The sequence below is a fragment of the Oncorhynchus keta genome, chromosome 1 (assembly GCF_023373465.1).
Source record: "Oncorhynchus keta strain PuntledgeMale-10-30-2019 chromosome 1, Oket_V2, whole genome shotgun sequence".
In the NCBI taxonomy this organism is placed as follows: Eukaryota; Metazoa; Chordata; class Actinopteri; order Salmoniformes; family Salmonidae; genus Oncorhynchus; species Oncorhynchus keta.
In genome coordinates this window covers 36,830,006-36,844,986 of record NC_068421.1, presented here as the reverse complement: position 1 = coordinate 36,844,986, position 14,981 = coordinate 36,830,006, and the positions used below count along the sequence as shown (strand labels likewise).

Genomic DNA, 14,981 nt, shown 5'->3' with positions numbered 1-14,981 from the left:
CAAATAAGGCCATATATAAAGTTGATTAATTTAAACCATTATTTTGTACAACACGATTCACTTCGCCATTGTATTAGTTAGCATTAGGGGGTTAAAAAGATTAGCTGTAGCTTTTCTTTTGGATTAGCTTTTCTTTTTTCAACTTGTTTTGTAAATACTTCCAGTTGATTTGGGCATCCAATGTATGGGACATGATAAATCAATAGATGCTAGTCAGCCTGCAAAGTAAACACTTCTAATGTAGCTAAGATCAAAATGACTACACAAAAAGGTACATTTTACTGAACATGTGTGGGCTTGCTTCAGCTGAATAAAAATATTTGTAGCCTACCATAGCATTTGATCTTTAATGTATTAAATTAGTGAATTATTTCAAAAGGCATAATGTATTTGGTTGCAATGTTATACATGACAGCTAGTGGATGTGTAGGCTGTTATTCCAGTACCCCTCTGTTTGAGCAGAGCTTGATCAAAAGCCTGCAGAACTAGTAGCTCTCCAGACTGAGGGTTGACCACATGTGTTTTATACAGTTGTCTAACTGGTATTCTACTTTGAGGAGGTTAAAAAGATTAGCTGTAGCTTTTCTTTAGGATTATGTGGCTTCAACTTGTTTTTAAAAAATACTTCCAGTTGATTTGGGCATCCAATATATGGGACATGACAAATCAATAGATGCTAGTCAGCCTGTTAACCGTGCCTTGCACAATGACAGGAGATGCTACATGGGATCAGAGAGCAGCCAGAAGTCATGATATTCCACCTGTCAAAAATGTGTATGAACCCTGAAGTTAAGAGAGGCCTACGTACTGAACCTGAGTGACCTTATGGGCCCTTCGGGCAAATTTGTTCAGGATTTAAAAGACGCCTACATACAAAGTTTAGTCTCTAGGGCAAACAGGGCGACTGATATGAGGATTTAAGTGAAACCGCTTATAACACTACCATTCTTTGCTAAATTACTCATGACCCTGTAGTTTCTGTTGGGAAACTTAGGAAAATAAATGTTAGTTATTTGACTATGTCAAGTAAGAAATAAGAATTAAGAGAATAATATAATCACTTCTGTGAAACCTATAATATTCTTGATATTCTTAGTTGTAGTGGTTGCAGCGTTAAACCTGGGTCGTATTCATTAGGTCACACTGTAGAAAAACCTAGTGCAACAGGAAAAACAAAAATAAGCTATTCTTATTGGTCAAGTTCAGAGAGTCCCTAACGTTCTTTGCCTTTGTGCCTACTGAACACGACCCTGTTCTGTTTCTGGTCCTGCAGATGTTGAGGAGGACGGTGGCAGTCTAGATGGTGCTCTGAGCGAAGGAGCCCACCAGGGGGCGCTAGTCGCCATCTGCATCGAGACCACCACTCCCAACCAGGGACAGAACCTCTGGTGAGAAACTCACTGACAGAAGTTCATTAGTTGACTTGATAACCAAACACATTAGTCGTTCAATAACAATGTTAAAATTATACTTACACCAGAGATCAGATTATATTTGTGCTGTGGTATATTATGTGTTTACACCACGCTTATGTTGAAGGTTTGTGTGTGATGCTCCACGGGAACTCGATGACCTGGTCGAGAGCCTCCACACGCAGGGTGTGAGAGAGAGTGAGCTGAAGACCAAGCTGCAAGTCAGGTGAGGAGACATAATAATGAATAATGTGTATCGGAGGACGCTTGGCTTTCAACCTTCGTCTCTCCCGAGTCCGTACAGGAGTTGTAGCGATGATACAAGATAGTAGCTACTAAAACAATTCGATACCAAGAAATTAGGGCGAACCAGGAACACATCCACAACAGCCTCGAAGCAGCGTTACCCATCACTCCACAAAAGCTGCTGCCCTTGCAGAGCAAGGGGAACAACTACTCCAAGTCTCAGAGCGAGTGACGTTTGAAACGCTATTAGCGCACACCCCGCTAACTAGCTAGCCATTTCACATCGGTTACACCAGCCTAATCTCGGGAGTTGATAGGCTTGAAGTCATAAACAGCTGCTGGCAAAACGCACAAAAGTGCTGTTTGAATGAATGCTTACGAGCCTGCTGCTGCCTACCATCGCTCAGTCAGACTGCTCTATCAAATCATAGACTTAACTATAACATAATAACACACAGAAATACGAGCCTTAGGTCATTAATATGGTAGAATCCGGAAACTATCATCTCGAAAACAAGACGTTTATTCTTTCAGTGGAATACGGAACCGTTCCGTATTTCATCTAACGGGTGGCAACCCTAAGTCTAAATATTCCTGTTACATTGCACAACCTTCAATGTCATGTCATAATTACGTACAATTCTGGCAAATTAGTTTGCAACGAGCCAAGGCGGCCCAAACTGTGTTATACCCTGACTCTGCATGCAATGAACGTAAGAGTAGTGACACAATTTCACCTGGTTAATATTGCCTTCTAACCTGGATTTCTTTTAGCTATATATGCAGTTTTAAAAATATATACTTCTGTGTATTGATTTTAAGAAAGGCATTGATGTTTATGGTTAGGTACAGTCGTGCAACGATTGCGCTTTTTTCGCAAATGCGCTTTTGTTAAATCATACCCCGTTTGGTGAAGTTGGCTGTCTTTGTTAGGAAGAAATAGTCTTCACACAATTCAATGAGCCAGGCATCCCAAACTGCTGCATATACCCTGACTCTGTTGCAAGAGAAGTGACACAATTTACCTAGTTAAAAGAAATTCATATTAGCAGGCAATATTAACTAAAATATGCAGGTTTAAAAATATATACTTGTGTATTGATTTGAAGAAAGGCATTGATATTTATGGTTAGGTACACGTTGGATCAACTACGGTCCTTTTTTGTGAATTCGCACCGCATCGATTATATGCAACGCAGGACACGCTAGATAAACTAGTAATATCATCAACCATGTGTAGTTAACTAGTGATTGTGATTGATTGTTTTTTATAAGATAAGTTTAATGCCAGCTAGCCACTTACCTTGGCTTCTTACTACATTTGTGTAACAGGCAGGCTCCTCGTGGAGTGCAATGTAAGGCAGGTGGTTAGATCGTTGGACTAGTTAACTGTAAGGTTGCAAGATTGAATCCCCGAGCTGACATGGTAAAGAAATCTATCGTTCTGCCCCTGAACAAGGCAATTAACCCACCGTTCCTAGGCCATCATTGAAAATAAGAATGTGTTCTTAACGGACTTGCCTAGTTCAATAAAGGTGTTAAAAAATGTAACGATTTCCGATTGTTATGAAAACTTGAAATCTGCCCTAATTAATCTGCCATTCCGATTAATCGGTCGACGTCTATTACATACCCTACATTACTCATATGTATATACTGTACTCTATACCATATACTGCATCTTGCCTATGCCGTTCGGCCATTGCTCATACATTTTATGTACATATTCTTATTCATTCCTTTACACTTGTGTGTAGAAGGTAGTTAGATACTACTGTGTGGTAGGAACTAGAAGCACAAGCATTTCACTACACTCTGCTAACCATGTGCATGTGACAAATAAAATTTTATTTGACCCTCCACCAATTCATTCACTCACCCAATGACTGCTTTGTGAGCGACGCCACACTTTATCTAGTCCTATTTATGCAAATGGCCCAGTGTTTTTTCCTGGTTAGATCACATGGATCAGGTTTATGTGTGTGACTGACTGACTGGGTGTTGTACGCTGACAGGTACCAGGACATCCTCCATTCTATCAACCTGGCCCGCAAGGGGAACCCGGGGCTGAGGAGCTGCGACGGCCACCAGGAGCTTCTTAAGTACCTGCGCAGCGACGTCATCGAGGTGGCCTCGCGCCTCCAGAAAGGCGGCCTGGGTTACATGGACGACAGCATGGATGAGTTTGAGAGAAAGGTAACTATTTATTCACACACTCAATTGACATGTTTGGAATCAGGAGTTTATCCTGATCACACTGATCTGGGCAGGAAAAACTAATGGCCATACATATTATTCTGTATCTACAAACTTTTCGAGATTTTTGTCAATGCCCATTTACCTGTATTTGTCTTTGGGCCTTGCACATCCAGAAGAGTATGACCTCTGAACTTGACCATTCCCCTCTGACTCCTGTCTGTCTCTGTGTGTTCAGGTGCGTGACCTGGAGAACCTAAAGGACTTTGGGGAGTGCGTCATCACCCTCCAGGCCTGCGTCATCAAGAAGTTCCTGCAGGGCTTCATGGCCCCCAAGCAGCAGAAGAAGAAAAAGCAGGAAGGGGAGGAGAGCAGGAAAACTGAGGAGGTGGATGAGGAGAAGAAGCTGGCGGAGGAGGCAAGGGTGAGTAATACCTATTTTAGACAGAACATGGTATGTTACCTGTAATTTAAAACAAGACAACCCCTTTTCAAACAGCCCCTTTTTTATCACTTTCGTGCAAGTAGCTCGGGCAGTGTAGGCCATCATTGTATATAAGAATTTGTTCTTAACTCACGCTCTCCAGTTAAATAAATAAAAATCTATATTTTTTTGAATAACCCCTTTTATACATGTCAGTGCGTAACCGGCAATTGGAAGAGGGATGATTAAACCATGGAGCCTGTTTGCAATTCAAACTAGGAAGGTGTTAAACAGTAGTGTTATTGAATTTACCTGCATAAAACAGATCTTTTCTCGCAGACTCATTACCAGTTTTTTGGTTACAGTGTCATGACTAGGTCTCGAGGTGGATTGTAATGTACCTTGTTTTTTTTACCCTCTATCTCGTTCAGATACTAACACAATGTGGTATGAAGAAGATGGCATGGTTAACAATAGTGGGATTTGTGTCTGTATATGAAAGGGTTATTACTGACGACTGGTCCTGAGTCTGTTTCTTCATCCTGCTAATGGTTAAGGATAGGATTGAAGCTAGGGTAATCTGATCCTTGATCTGGTTTTAAAGGGCTTCTACCCCGACCTGTATTTGAGCTTAAGGAGGACTGTCTTTTCAAATCAAATAAATGTTTTAAAGTGCACTTTAAACACACTTCTGTAAAAATCTATACAATAAAAAAAAAAGTTATTAAAAAAAGTAGTAATTTGTCTGCCGTGCAGGTGGCGACGGCAGTAGAGAAATGGAAGACAGCGATCCGCGAGGCCCAGACCTTTTCCCGGATGCACGTGCTGCTGGGCATGCTGGACGCCTGCATCAAGTGGGACATGTCGGCAGAGAACGCACGCTGCAAGGTGTGCCGCAGGAAAGGTGGGTGATCCTCAATGTCCTGGAGCTGTATGAGGGAGTCCGAAACTGGTGTCAATGGAAAGGAAATGCCAATTAGTAAGAAACCATTACAGATAGTGTCCTAAAAGTGGATCTAATTTTAACACAAGTCGATCAGAGGTAAATAAAAACTCAAAAAATACGGGGGGTGTTGTTGGTTGCACATCGTGCCCCAAGGTCTCATCAAGAAAACCTTTCTCAGTATTGAGTCAGCTATACCATCATTTCCCAAACTCGGTCCTGCCCCCCGGGTGCAAGTTTTTTGCCTTAGCACTACACAGCTGATTCAAATAATCAAAGCACGCTGATGAGTTGGTTATTTGAATCAGCTGTGTAGTGCTTGGGCAAAAACCACAATATGCACCCAAGGGAGACCCCACACTCAAGCCGGAGTGTCAATCTGGCCCACGAGGTGGTTTGAGTAAAACATTTATAAACAAACATTTTAGGGGTTTGCTGGCCCCTGCACTAAAGGAATCTTTGCAGTAAAAATGAGCAAATCTTTTCATGGCCTTCGAGTCAAACCTCTCAAACAGGCAGAAAGACATGATTGACTAATGTATAGAGTCTTTGAATGACTGAAGTGGAGTTGCTATGTGACGTTATCAGCTACAGTTGAAGTCAGAAGTTTACATACACTTAGGTTGGGGTCATTAAAACTTGTTTTTCAACCACTCCACAAATTACTTGTTAACAAACTACAGTTTGGGGCCTCCCGGGTTGGGCAGTGGTCTAGGGCACTGCATCGCAGCGCTAGCTGTGCCACCAGAGACTCTGGGTTCGCGCCCAGGCTCTGTTGCAGCCGGCCGTGACCGGGAGGTCCGTAGGGCGACACACAATTGGCCTTGCGTCGTCCGGGTTAGGGAGGGTTTGGCCGGTAGGGATATCCTTGTCTCATCGCGCACCAGCGACTCCTGTGCCGGGCGCGCTAACCAAGGTCGCCAGGCGCACAGTGTTTCCTCCGACACATTGGTGTGGCTGGCTTCCGGGTTGGATGCGTGCTGTGTTAAGAAGCAGTGTGGCTTGGTTGGGTTATGTTTCGGAGGAAGCATGGCTTTCGATCTTCATAAAAATAAAAACTACAGTTTTGGCAAGTCAGTTAGGACATCTACTTTGCATGACACAAGTAATTTTTCCAACAATTGTTTACAGACAGATTATTTCACTTATAATTCACTATCACAGTTCCAGTGGGTCAGAAGTTTACATACACTAAGTTGACTGTATTTTTTTAAACAGCTTGGAAAATTCCAGAAAATTATGTCATGGCTTTAGAAGCTTCTGATAGGCTAATTGACATAATTTGAGTCAATTGGATGTGTACCTGTGGATGTATTTCAAGGCCTACCTTCAAACTCAGTGGGTATGTGATGAAAGAAATAAAAGCTGAAATAAATCATTCTCTTACTATTCTGACATTTCCCATTATTAAAATAAAGTGATGATCCTAACTGACCTAAGACAGGACATTTTTACTAGTATTAAATGTCAGGAATTGTAATAAAAAATTATAAAATAAAGTTTAAATGTATTTGGCTACGGTGTATGTAAACATCTGACTTCAACTGTATGTGTTGATCTTTGCTGTAGTAAATGTATTACCTGATTTAACCAGTTGTGTTATTGGAACCCATTCTCTCTTCCAATAACAGCCTGTACTCTCTCCAGGGACAGGGCTGAGGCCTCCTGTCCTCATGCTGCGGGACATGGTTAGCCCCAGTCCCAAGCAGGGCAGGTGGATGAGCCCAGAGCAGGGACAGAGTAGTGTCAGACAGGTGCAGGTGTACCACATTCTGCCACAAAGCCACACTACAGGTGAACTAGCAGTATGATACTACAGTATAAGGCCCTGTATAAGTATTGGTGTGACAACACACTGCTTTCTCCTATCCATGTTGCTGATCTTACATTAGCAGAGATGGTGTATTGGAAACCCACCCAGTGATTTCAGGTTAGACATGGCTTGTAACCTTATCTTGAACTACAAATATTTGGGAATGAGAGACATTTATATAGGTTATAAATGATTATGATGAATCCTTGTTTTGGTAGAAATAATGGGTGTGCCTTTATCCCTGGGGGTTTGACCAACTGTCTCACTAAGTTGAGCCCTAGCCAAATTAACTTTGATATGTGATGGCAGCTTCTTGGCTCAATCCCGTATCATCCACTACTCCTTGTAGGTGTGGGTCCTGGGCTGTGAGGCATGCAGCGCGTTTGCTCAGTTGTAGGTTTTGCACGCACACTCCATACAGAGAGGCTTCTCCTTATTTAATATAACTTTTGCTGGTCTTAGTGACTTCAGACAATTAAAAATGTATGTATAGAGTTAATGATAGTTTAGGCCTAAACTATTTACTAAGTCTGCGATGATGATTTTTCTCTCCTCTCTCCATCCTTCCTTCAGGTGAGGATGACAAGCTCATCCTGTGTGACGAGTGCAACAAGGCCTTCCACCTGTTCTGTCTGCGCCCCGCCCTCTACCGCATCCCCCAGGGGGAGTGGCTGTGTCCCGCCTGCCAGCCCGCCGTGCAAAGACGCTGCTCCCGCGGAAGGTAGGTTTCACACGATAACACACAACACCTCACTGAAGGATTAAAGACTTAGCTGTGTCTAAACTTTCTGGTTCTTCGTCAAACTTGACAATTAAGCTGTTTCAATCAAAAGGTGGTACTGTAGAAGCCATTAGGAAAATACTGTAGTGTTTTATTATTTTGACTCCACTGATGAGCCCCCAAATCATCCCCTAGTTTCAAATGTTCTTCCAAACTTACGGCGCGTAAAGAAAAGCCTTTTGGATGAACGCTCTTTAACAGAATGCTGATGGCTACTTGTTGTTCCAGAAACTACAATGAGGACACTGAGGAAGAGGAGGATTCTGAGGACAAAGAGGAGTCTGAATCTGAGGACTCTGATGAAGAGGATAAGGAGGATAATGATTACAAGGCCGTGGGCCACAGCTGTGAGTATTATTGAGCCCAGTAGGGACCCTTACTTACCCAATGTAACAGTACTGAGTCTTGCCAATAGATTTTGAAGTAGATTTAAGTAAACTTTAACTTTGCCACTAAGGAACATTCACTGTGTTCTTGGTAAGCAACTCCAGTGTAGATTTGACCTTGTGTTGCAGGTTATTGTCCTGCTGAAAGGTGAGTTTCTCTCCCACTGTCTGGTGGAAAGCAGACTGAAGGTTTTCCTCTAGGATTTGCCTGGTCTTAGCTCATCTCATTTCATTTTTATCCTGAAAAACTCCCGTCTTTTCAGAGATCAAGCATACCATGATGCAACCACCACCGTGCTTAATAATGAGGCAGTTACTTAGTGATGTGTTGGATTTGCCCCAACCATGAGGCTTTTCATTTAGGCCAAACAGTTTATTCCTTTGGTGTGATGATAAAGGATGCATGTTTTGGAATTTTTGTATTATGTACATTTGTATTCTTATCACTCTGTCATTTAGGTCATTATTTCGGAGTCAAATTCAAGCTGCTTTATTGGCATGAAAATGGTGTCAATATTGCCAAAGCAACAATGTATACATTGTAATAAAATTCTAACTTATAATAATAATAAAATGACAATATATTAGAAATGTAATCACTACAATGTTGTTGATCCATCCTCAGTTTTCTCCCATCTCAGCCACCACTGTTTTAAAATCACCTGCTGCCTCATGGAGACATCCCTGAGCAGTTTTCTTCCTGTCCTGCAGCTCAGAAGGACGACTATCTTTGTGTCTGGGTGGCTTAATACATAATCCAGTGCATAATTATTAACTTGACCATGCTTAAAGAGCTCTTTTAAAGTCTGGTTTGTTATTGTTAACCATTTACCAATCACTGCCAGTTTTCATGAGTTGAATCTGTGCTTGAAATTCAGTTCTTGACCAAGGGACCTTATGTACAGTGCCTTCAGAAAGTATTCCCACCTCTTCTTCCATTTTGTGGTTACAGTCTGAATTTAAAATGGATTACATTTAGATTTGTCACTGGCCTACACACAATACCCTATAATGCCAGTGGAATCATGTTTTTAGACAATGCCTTGAGTCACGTGTTCAGCCCTTTGTTATGGAAAGCCTAAATACATCCAGGAGTAAAATTAAAAAAAAAGTTAAATCAATTAAGTTGCATGGACTCACTGTGTTCAACAGTAGTGTTAACAGGATTTATCTTATGAACGCATCTCTGTGCTCCACACACACAATTATCTGTCATGTCAAGCAGTGAATTTCAACCACCAAGGCCAGGAAGAGTTTCCAAGGCCTTTCAAAGAAGGGCACCTATTGGAAGGTAGGTAAAAACAAAAAGGTAGACATTGAATATCCCTTTGAGGATGGTGAAGTTATTAATTACACTTTGGATGGTGTATTAATACACCCAGTTACCACAAAGATACAGGTGTCCTTCCTAACTCTGTTGCCGTAGAGGAAGGAAGCCCCTCGGGGATTTCACCATGAGGCCAATGGTGACGTTAAAACAGTTAGTTTGTTTAGTGGCTGTGATAGGAGAAACTGAGGATGTATCAACATTGTATTTACTCAATAATACTAACCTAATTGACAGAGTGAAAAGGACACCTGTACAGAATACAAATATTCCAAAACAAGCTTCCTGCTGGTAAAAAGGCAGTAATACTTTTTTTTAAATGGCAAAGCAATTCACTTTTTGTCCTGAATACAAAGTGTTATGTTTGGGGCAAATCCAATACAACACGTTACTGAGTACCACTCCATATTTTTCGCATATTGGTAGCTGCATCATGTTATGGGTATGCTTGTAATTGCTAAGGATGAGTTTTTCAGGATAATAAATCACAGGCAAAATCCTAGAGGTAAACCTGGGTCAGTCTGCTTTCCACCAGACACTGGGAGATTAATTAACCTAAAACAGAAGGCCAAATCTTCACCGGAGTCGCTTACCAAGAACACAAGGAATGTTCCTTAGTGGACAAGTTAGTTTAGACTTAAAGGGCCTGTAGTGTAGCAGGGGTTTTACATGGATACTAGGGCCCAGACTTTCTCCTGTCCTGACCAGAGAGAACTGAACAACCCAAACATTTTACGGCTGCAGAGAAAGATGGGAATGACAGGAATGTGGTGCAGTATTCTGAGCTCATTCTCTCCCCTCTTCATTGTCTGAGTGTCGTCGTCCCTTTTTGATCTGGTGGGCTTTTCACCCCCGGCTTGGCTGACGGTATGTGGCAGAGTGATCCTCTGTGAGTTTAGGCCTGCACGTAAGGTAACCACACACAATTGGGTTTGGAAGACTGGTGGTTATAGTGCTAACGTAGCAGGTCATTTTTTTTCCCTCTGCAGATCTGGCAACATAACATTGAAAACCAAACTGTGAGGGAGAATTCAGCCCAGTGCATTTTGAGGTCTCTTGACTTCACATAGCTCCCTCCCTCTGAGAAGTTGGGCTTGTTGATGAGCCTAGTCGACCAGAGATATTTTTAGGATGTCTATTAAAATATATCTTTTTAATCTGGATGTTTTAGCATTTTACTTGTCATTATAGCTTCACCCCTATTCTTACAGTTCATACAGGTACAGCAAATGGCTGATTGAAAAGTTTTTCTGATGGTGTCGGTGTATATTTAACTGCTTCCCAGTGAGATCAAGGAAGAAGACAAAGAACTCTAAAGCATTGAAGGCGCCCAGTAAGGCGTCTAAGAAGCACTCTCCCCCCAGTAAACCCAGCAAACAGAGGGCCGCCCCTAGCAGTCCTGCAGACATCGACGAGCTGGTGAGAACACACACACCCTATGGCTCATGGTTAGAAAGACTTTGGTCTGACCTCCCGGGTGGCGCAGCGGTCTAAGGCGTTAATACAGACCCGGGTTCGATTCCAGGCTGTGTCGCAGCCGGCCCGTGACCGGGAGCCCATGCGGCTGTGCACAATTGGCCCAGCATCGTCCGGGTTAGGAGAAGGTTTGGCCGGCCGGGATGTCCTTGTCCCATCGTTCTCTAGCGACTCCTTGTGGTGGGCCCGCCGCATGCACGCTGACTTCGGTCGCCAGTTGTACGGTGTTTCCTCGGACACATTGGTGCAGCTGGCTTCCGGGTTTAAGCGAGCAGTGTGTCAAGAAGCGGTGCGGCTTGGCAGGGTCGTGTTTCGGAGGACGCATGGCTCTCAACCTTCTCCTCTCTGTATGGGAGTTGCCGCGATGGGACAAGTCTGTATATACCAATTGGATTCCATGAAATTGGGAAGGAAAAAAGAGTAAAGAAAAAAAGTGCCAAAAAAAATGGACTTTAGTAAGCCAGCTTCTATGCAGATAACTTGACCCCTTGCCAATACTAATATGGTGTGTTTGGTTTGCTGCAGGTGCATCAGAGCTCAAAGGCAGGTGTGCGTCGGCAGGCCCTGGAGCTGGAAAGGAGCGAGGAGATCCTGCAGAAACTGGTCAAATTCCGCTACAGCTGGCCGTTCAGGTGAGACTGATGCACTACTAGTCTGTTAGACTGGCATGCAGTTAAACATTTGTGAAGCTGGGAAGTGTCCCCTGAAAGTGTTTAAGCTATGGCTTGACTGGCACAACTAACTTTGGACTTGTACTCCTATCTCAATGTAACAATATACATTGACACTAACTATATATATATAAATATCAGACCGTTGATTAGATGCAGGTTCAGTGTAAGTGTCCATGTGAATTCCATGGAAATAGTATCAAGATGTATAGATCTGAGACGGTAGACCTGACCCCTAACCTCCCTGTCTTCTCTCCTCGCTCCAGAGAGCCGGTGTCAGTAGAGGAGGCGGAGGACTACTTTGACATCATCTCCAGCCCCATGGACTTCCAGACCATGCAGGCCAAGTTCAGCGAGGGCCAGTACCGCCACGCCCAGGACTTCCTGGAGGACGTCAAGCTGGTGTTCTCCAACGCCGAGGAGTACAACCAGACGGGCAGCTCGGTGCTCTCCTGCATGGCCAAGACTGAGCAGAGCTTCACCCAGCTGCTCCACAAGCTGCTACCCGGCCTCGGCTACCTGCGCCGGCGCCAGAGGAAGAGGGTCAGTCGGACCCCTCAGGACGAGGAGGAAGAGGAGACGCCCAAGGTTCGGAAGATGCAGAATGGGAAAGGCAAGGTGGGTCGGCCCAGGAAAGTAGTGGTGGAGCAGAGGAGAAAGGAAGAGGAGGAGAGCGAGGAAGAGGGCAGCAGGAAGAGCAAGCGGGCGGCGACCACATCCAGCCGGAGAGACTACCGAGAGCAAGAGAGTGATGGCGGGGAGGGCGGCAACCGGAGAACTAGGCAGCGGGGGGGCGACGGTGGGGATAGTGACGAGGAGAACGGGGCCAGCCACCGACATTCCAAGCTGCAAAAACGTTCATAATGAAGTCCAGGGTGCTTCTTGTGTTTGTCTTTTCAAATTTCTGCCCCTAAAATGAAAACAGAACACCCCTCCCAATTCTGAGGAAATGGGACTCAACTTCTCAGATGGAGTTTTTTGTGTTTTTGGTTTTATGTTAATATTTTTGAGTAAAAAAAGAAACTGATTTATATTTGTAATGCGATTTAATATTTGGTGACTTTTTTCAAACAGACATTTACATCTAAGACGAGAGGTTTTGTCAGAGCTCTTTGAGAATTTTAATTTATCCCCCCCACACCTTACATTTTGGTCATCCTCCCAGGTTTAAAGTTGTAATTTAGCTTCTGTGTGGCTTGCGCTGTGAGGGATGGGCTGTTAACCGTTGTCCAGGAAATAACTAATTAATGTCGATGTACAGTCCTCATTCTCTGGTTTTGCTTTTTAACGTGACTAAACACTGGCCTTTGGGCAACCCAGCCGTGCGAAGGCACCAAATCCCTTGGTGTGTATGTCTGAATTCTTCCTTCCACCAACGGCCTAGCCATCATTCTGCCTAAACATTTGAACCATACAGATAATCCAGGTTTTTACGTATGCAATTCAATTTCCTGTGTTGACAATGAAAAGATCTATTGTAAAAACAACGGTACATTTTAACCCCCTCTTTCTCCAGAGGACTCTGTTTTGTTGCAGTGTCTCATTCCTGGTCTACCGCTTTGCCCGACCTTTCACCTCCAGAATGTCCTCAAATTCAGTAGATAATTCCCCTTAAACTCCGCCCTGTAGTTCTCTCCCTGTAAAATTAGGGCTGCCTTTTGTGGTAGGGCTCTACTGTCATTATAGGCATTTATTATTTTAAACCACAAATCCAAGCATAGCCATGGTCTAAATGCATGGAAATGTGTTTTGTTGACTTGAAAATGGGATTTTCATGATTTGTTTTGTTGCACATTTTGGCCGAATTGATTCAAAGGAAGTATATGAAATACTTGCGAGCGATAACCACTTCCTTCCTCAAAGATTTGTCAGCGGTCATCTTTATGCCGTGTCATCAATACAAGGTCTGGTTAGGTTCTAGTCCGATGTTGGCGATCTGTGTGTGGAGGAGGGTTCGTGGACCATGAGCCGGATTGTTCGGTTCAAATCCTTCAGGTTATTACCATTGCTTCAAACTCCTTATTGTGTATGTTTCCATTCATTAGCACCAGGTGGTGCTATACTCCTGCACTTTTAACCAGCATAGTGCAAGTCATGGTCCCTTGAGAACCTCTTGTCTTGTTCATATCCTTTCCTTCAACAACCTCATGCACATTCTACTGTGGAGTAGGTGTTAAAAAAACCTTCTCCCTCGCTAGTGTGTGTGTACCCTGTACCATAATCGAACCTTGGAGAGCACTATGGTCCTTGGGAGTAATTCTCAGATGGGGTGTTGGGGTATCTATTTACAGAACACCGGTTAGGTAGTCATACAATGCAGATGTCTTGACTATGACCTGTCCTGTATGTGCAGTTCTATGCAGTATGTTAGTGCTTTTCTAACACTACTGTTATTGAATCGTCAAGCCTATGATCTCATTTTTAATTTGGTACTTATCATTTGGGCAGTTTTAAAAAGCCTTTTTTTTTTTTGTACTACTCGAATTCTGTGTCTGAAATGGTTGAAATGTAATTTTTGGCTGTTCAATTACATTGAATATTTAGATGGAAGAGCAGATCTAAAGAATTGCAAAAGTGACAGCCCTCCTCAGTAAAATTCCTGTTGTAAATACTTTCTTTCTTTCCGGAGGAACTAAAAAAGTATTTTACACTTTAAAAAAATATTTATCGTCGCAACTGGGGTCGGGATTGGTTGGACAGGTGTGGGGCTCACATGTAAAGAATCCCCCCCCCCCCTTTTTTTTTTTTTTTTTTTTTTTTTTTTTGGATATGGGTATGAAGTTTAGATCTCCCCTTTGTTTTGAGGTTAATAGTATTCCCCCAGCCCATCACTGCCAATGGTAAACCTGATAGAGAATTGCCAGTGGGGAGGAGTAAGCCATGGGACCGCAGGCTGACTTATGTTTTCTTTACTTTTTAATAAAACATCATACAATGGTATCGCTTTCTACTGTCATATCTGTCGTCTTTATTCTTTGTGGTTGGTTTACCTTCCTCGGTTGAATGCACTGATTCTAAGTTGTCTGCTTAATGACTGAAATGTAAATGTTGGTAAAGGTCCTGTGCATTGTGAAAGATGGTTACAACCCAGTACATGTATGCTTAGTGGAGAAATTAGTTTGAAGATGCCTTGTGGAATTAAAGCTGCTCCCAGTCATCTGAGGGGGGACAACTTTGCCTGAAAAGCTGTCCTATTAAGGAAGCTTTTGTGGAGTCAAGTGAAACTCTGTCTCGGGTTTCATTGCCTTGCCGTGACGGCTGGAACACTGTCGTGGGGGCTTCAGTAGTCTGTCTGCTGTCGGTCTC

General features: G+C 43.1%; 1 protein-coding gene across 4 annotated transcripts in view; it reads left to right on the top strand.

The window, feature by feature from the left end:
• LOC118384022 (tyrosine-protein kinase BAZ1B-like) overlaps positions 1-14,618 on the top strand; it is a 28,287-nt gene extending 13,669 nt beyond the window's left edge. The window contains exons 12-22 of one of the 4 annotated variants that reach the window (XM_035770386.2): positions 1,274-1,388; positions 1,540-1,638; positions 3,674-3,854; positions 4,093-4,278; positions 5,035-5,182; positions 6,869-7,015; positions 7,608-7,755; positions 8,044-8,162; positions 10,814-10,947; positions 11,530-11,636; positions 11,942-14,618. In XM_035770386.2, the coding sequence (XP_035626279.1) occupies positions 1,274-1,388; positions 1,540-1,638; positions 3,674-3,854; positions 4,093-4,278; positions 5,035-5,182; positions 6,869-7,015; positions 7,608-7,755; positions 8,044-8,162; positions 10,814-10,947; positions 11,530-11,636; positions 11,942-12,539 (1,982 nt within the window). In that variant the 3' untranslated portion in view covers positions 12,540-14,618. Of the gene's footprint in view, positions 1-1,273; positions 1,389-1,539; positions 1,639-3,673; positions 3,855-4,092; positions 4,279-5,034; positions 5,183-6,868; positions 7,016-7,343; positions 7,567-7,607; positions 7,756-8,043; positions 8,163-10,813; positions 10,948-11,529; positions 11,637-11,941 lie in introns of those variants that run through there. The other 3 variants (XM_035770389.2, XM_035770394.2, XM_035770402.2) reach the window with 3 other exon arrangements.
• Positions 14,619-14,981: the final 363 nt, after the last annotated feature.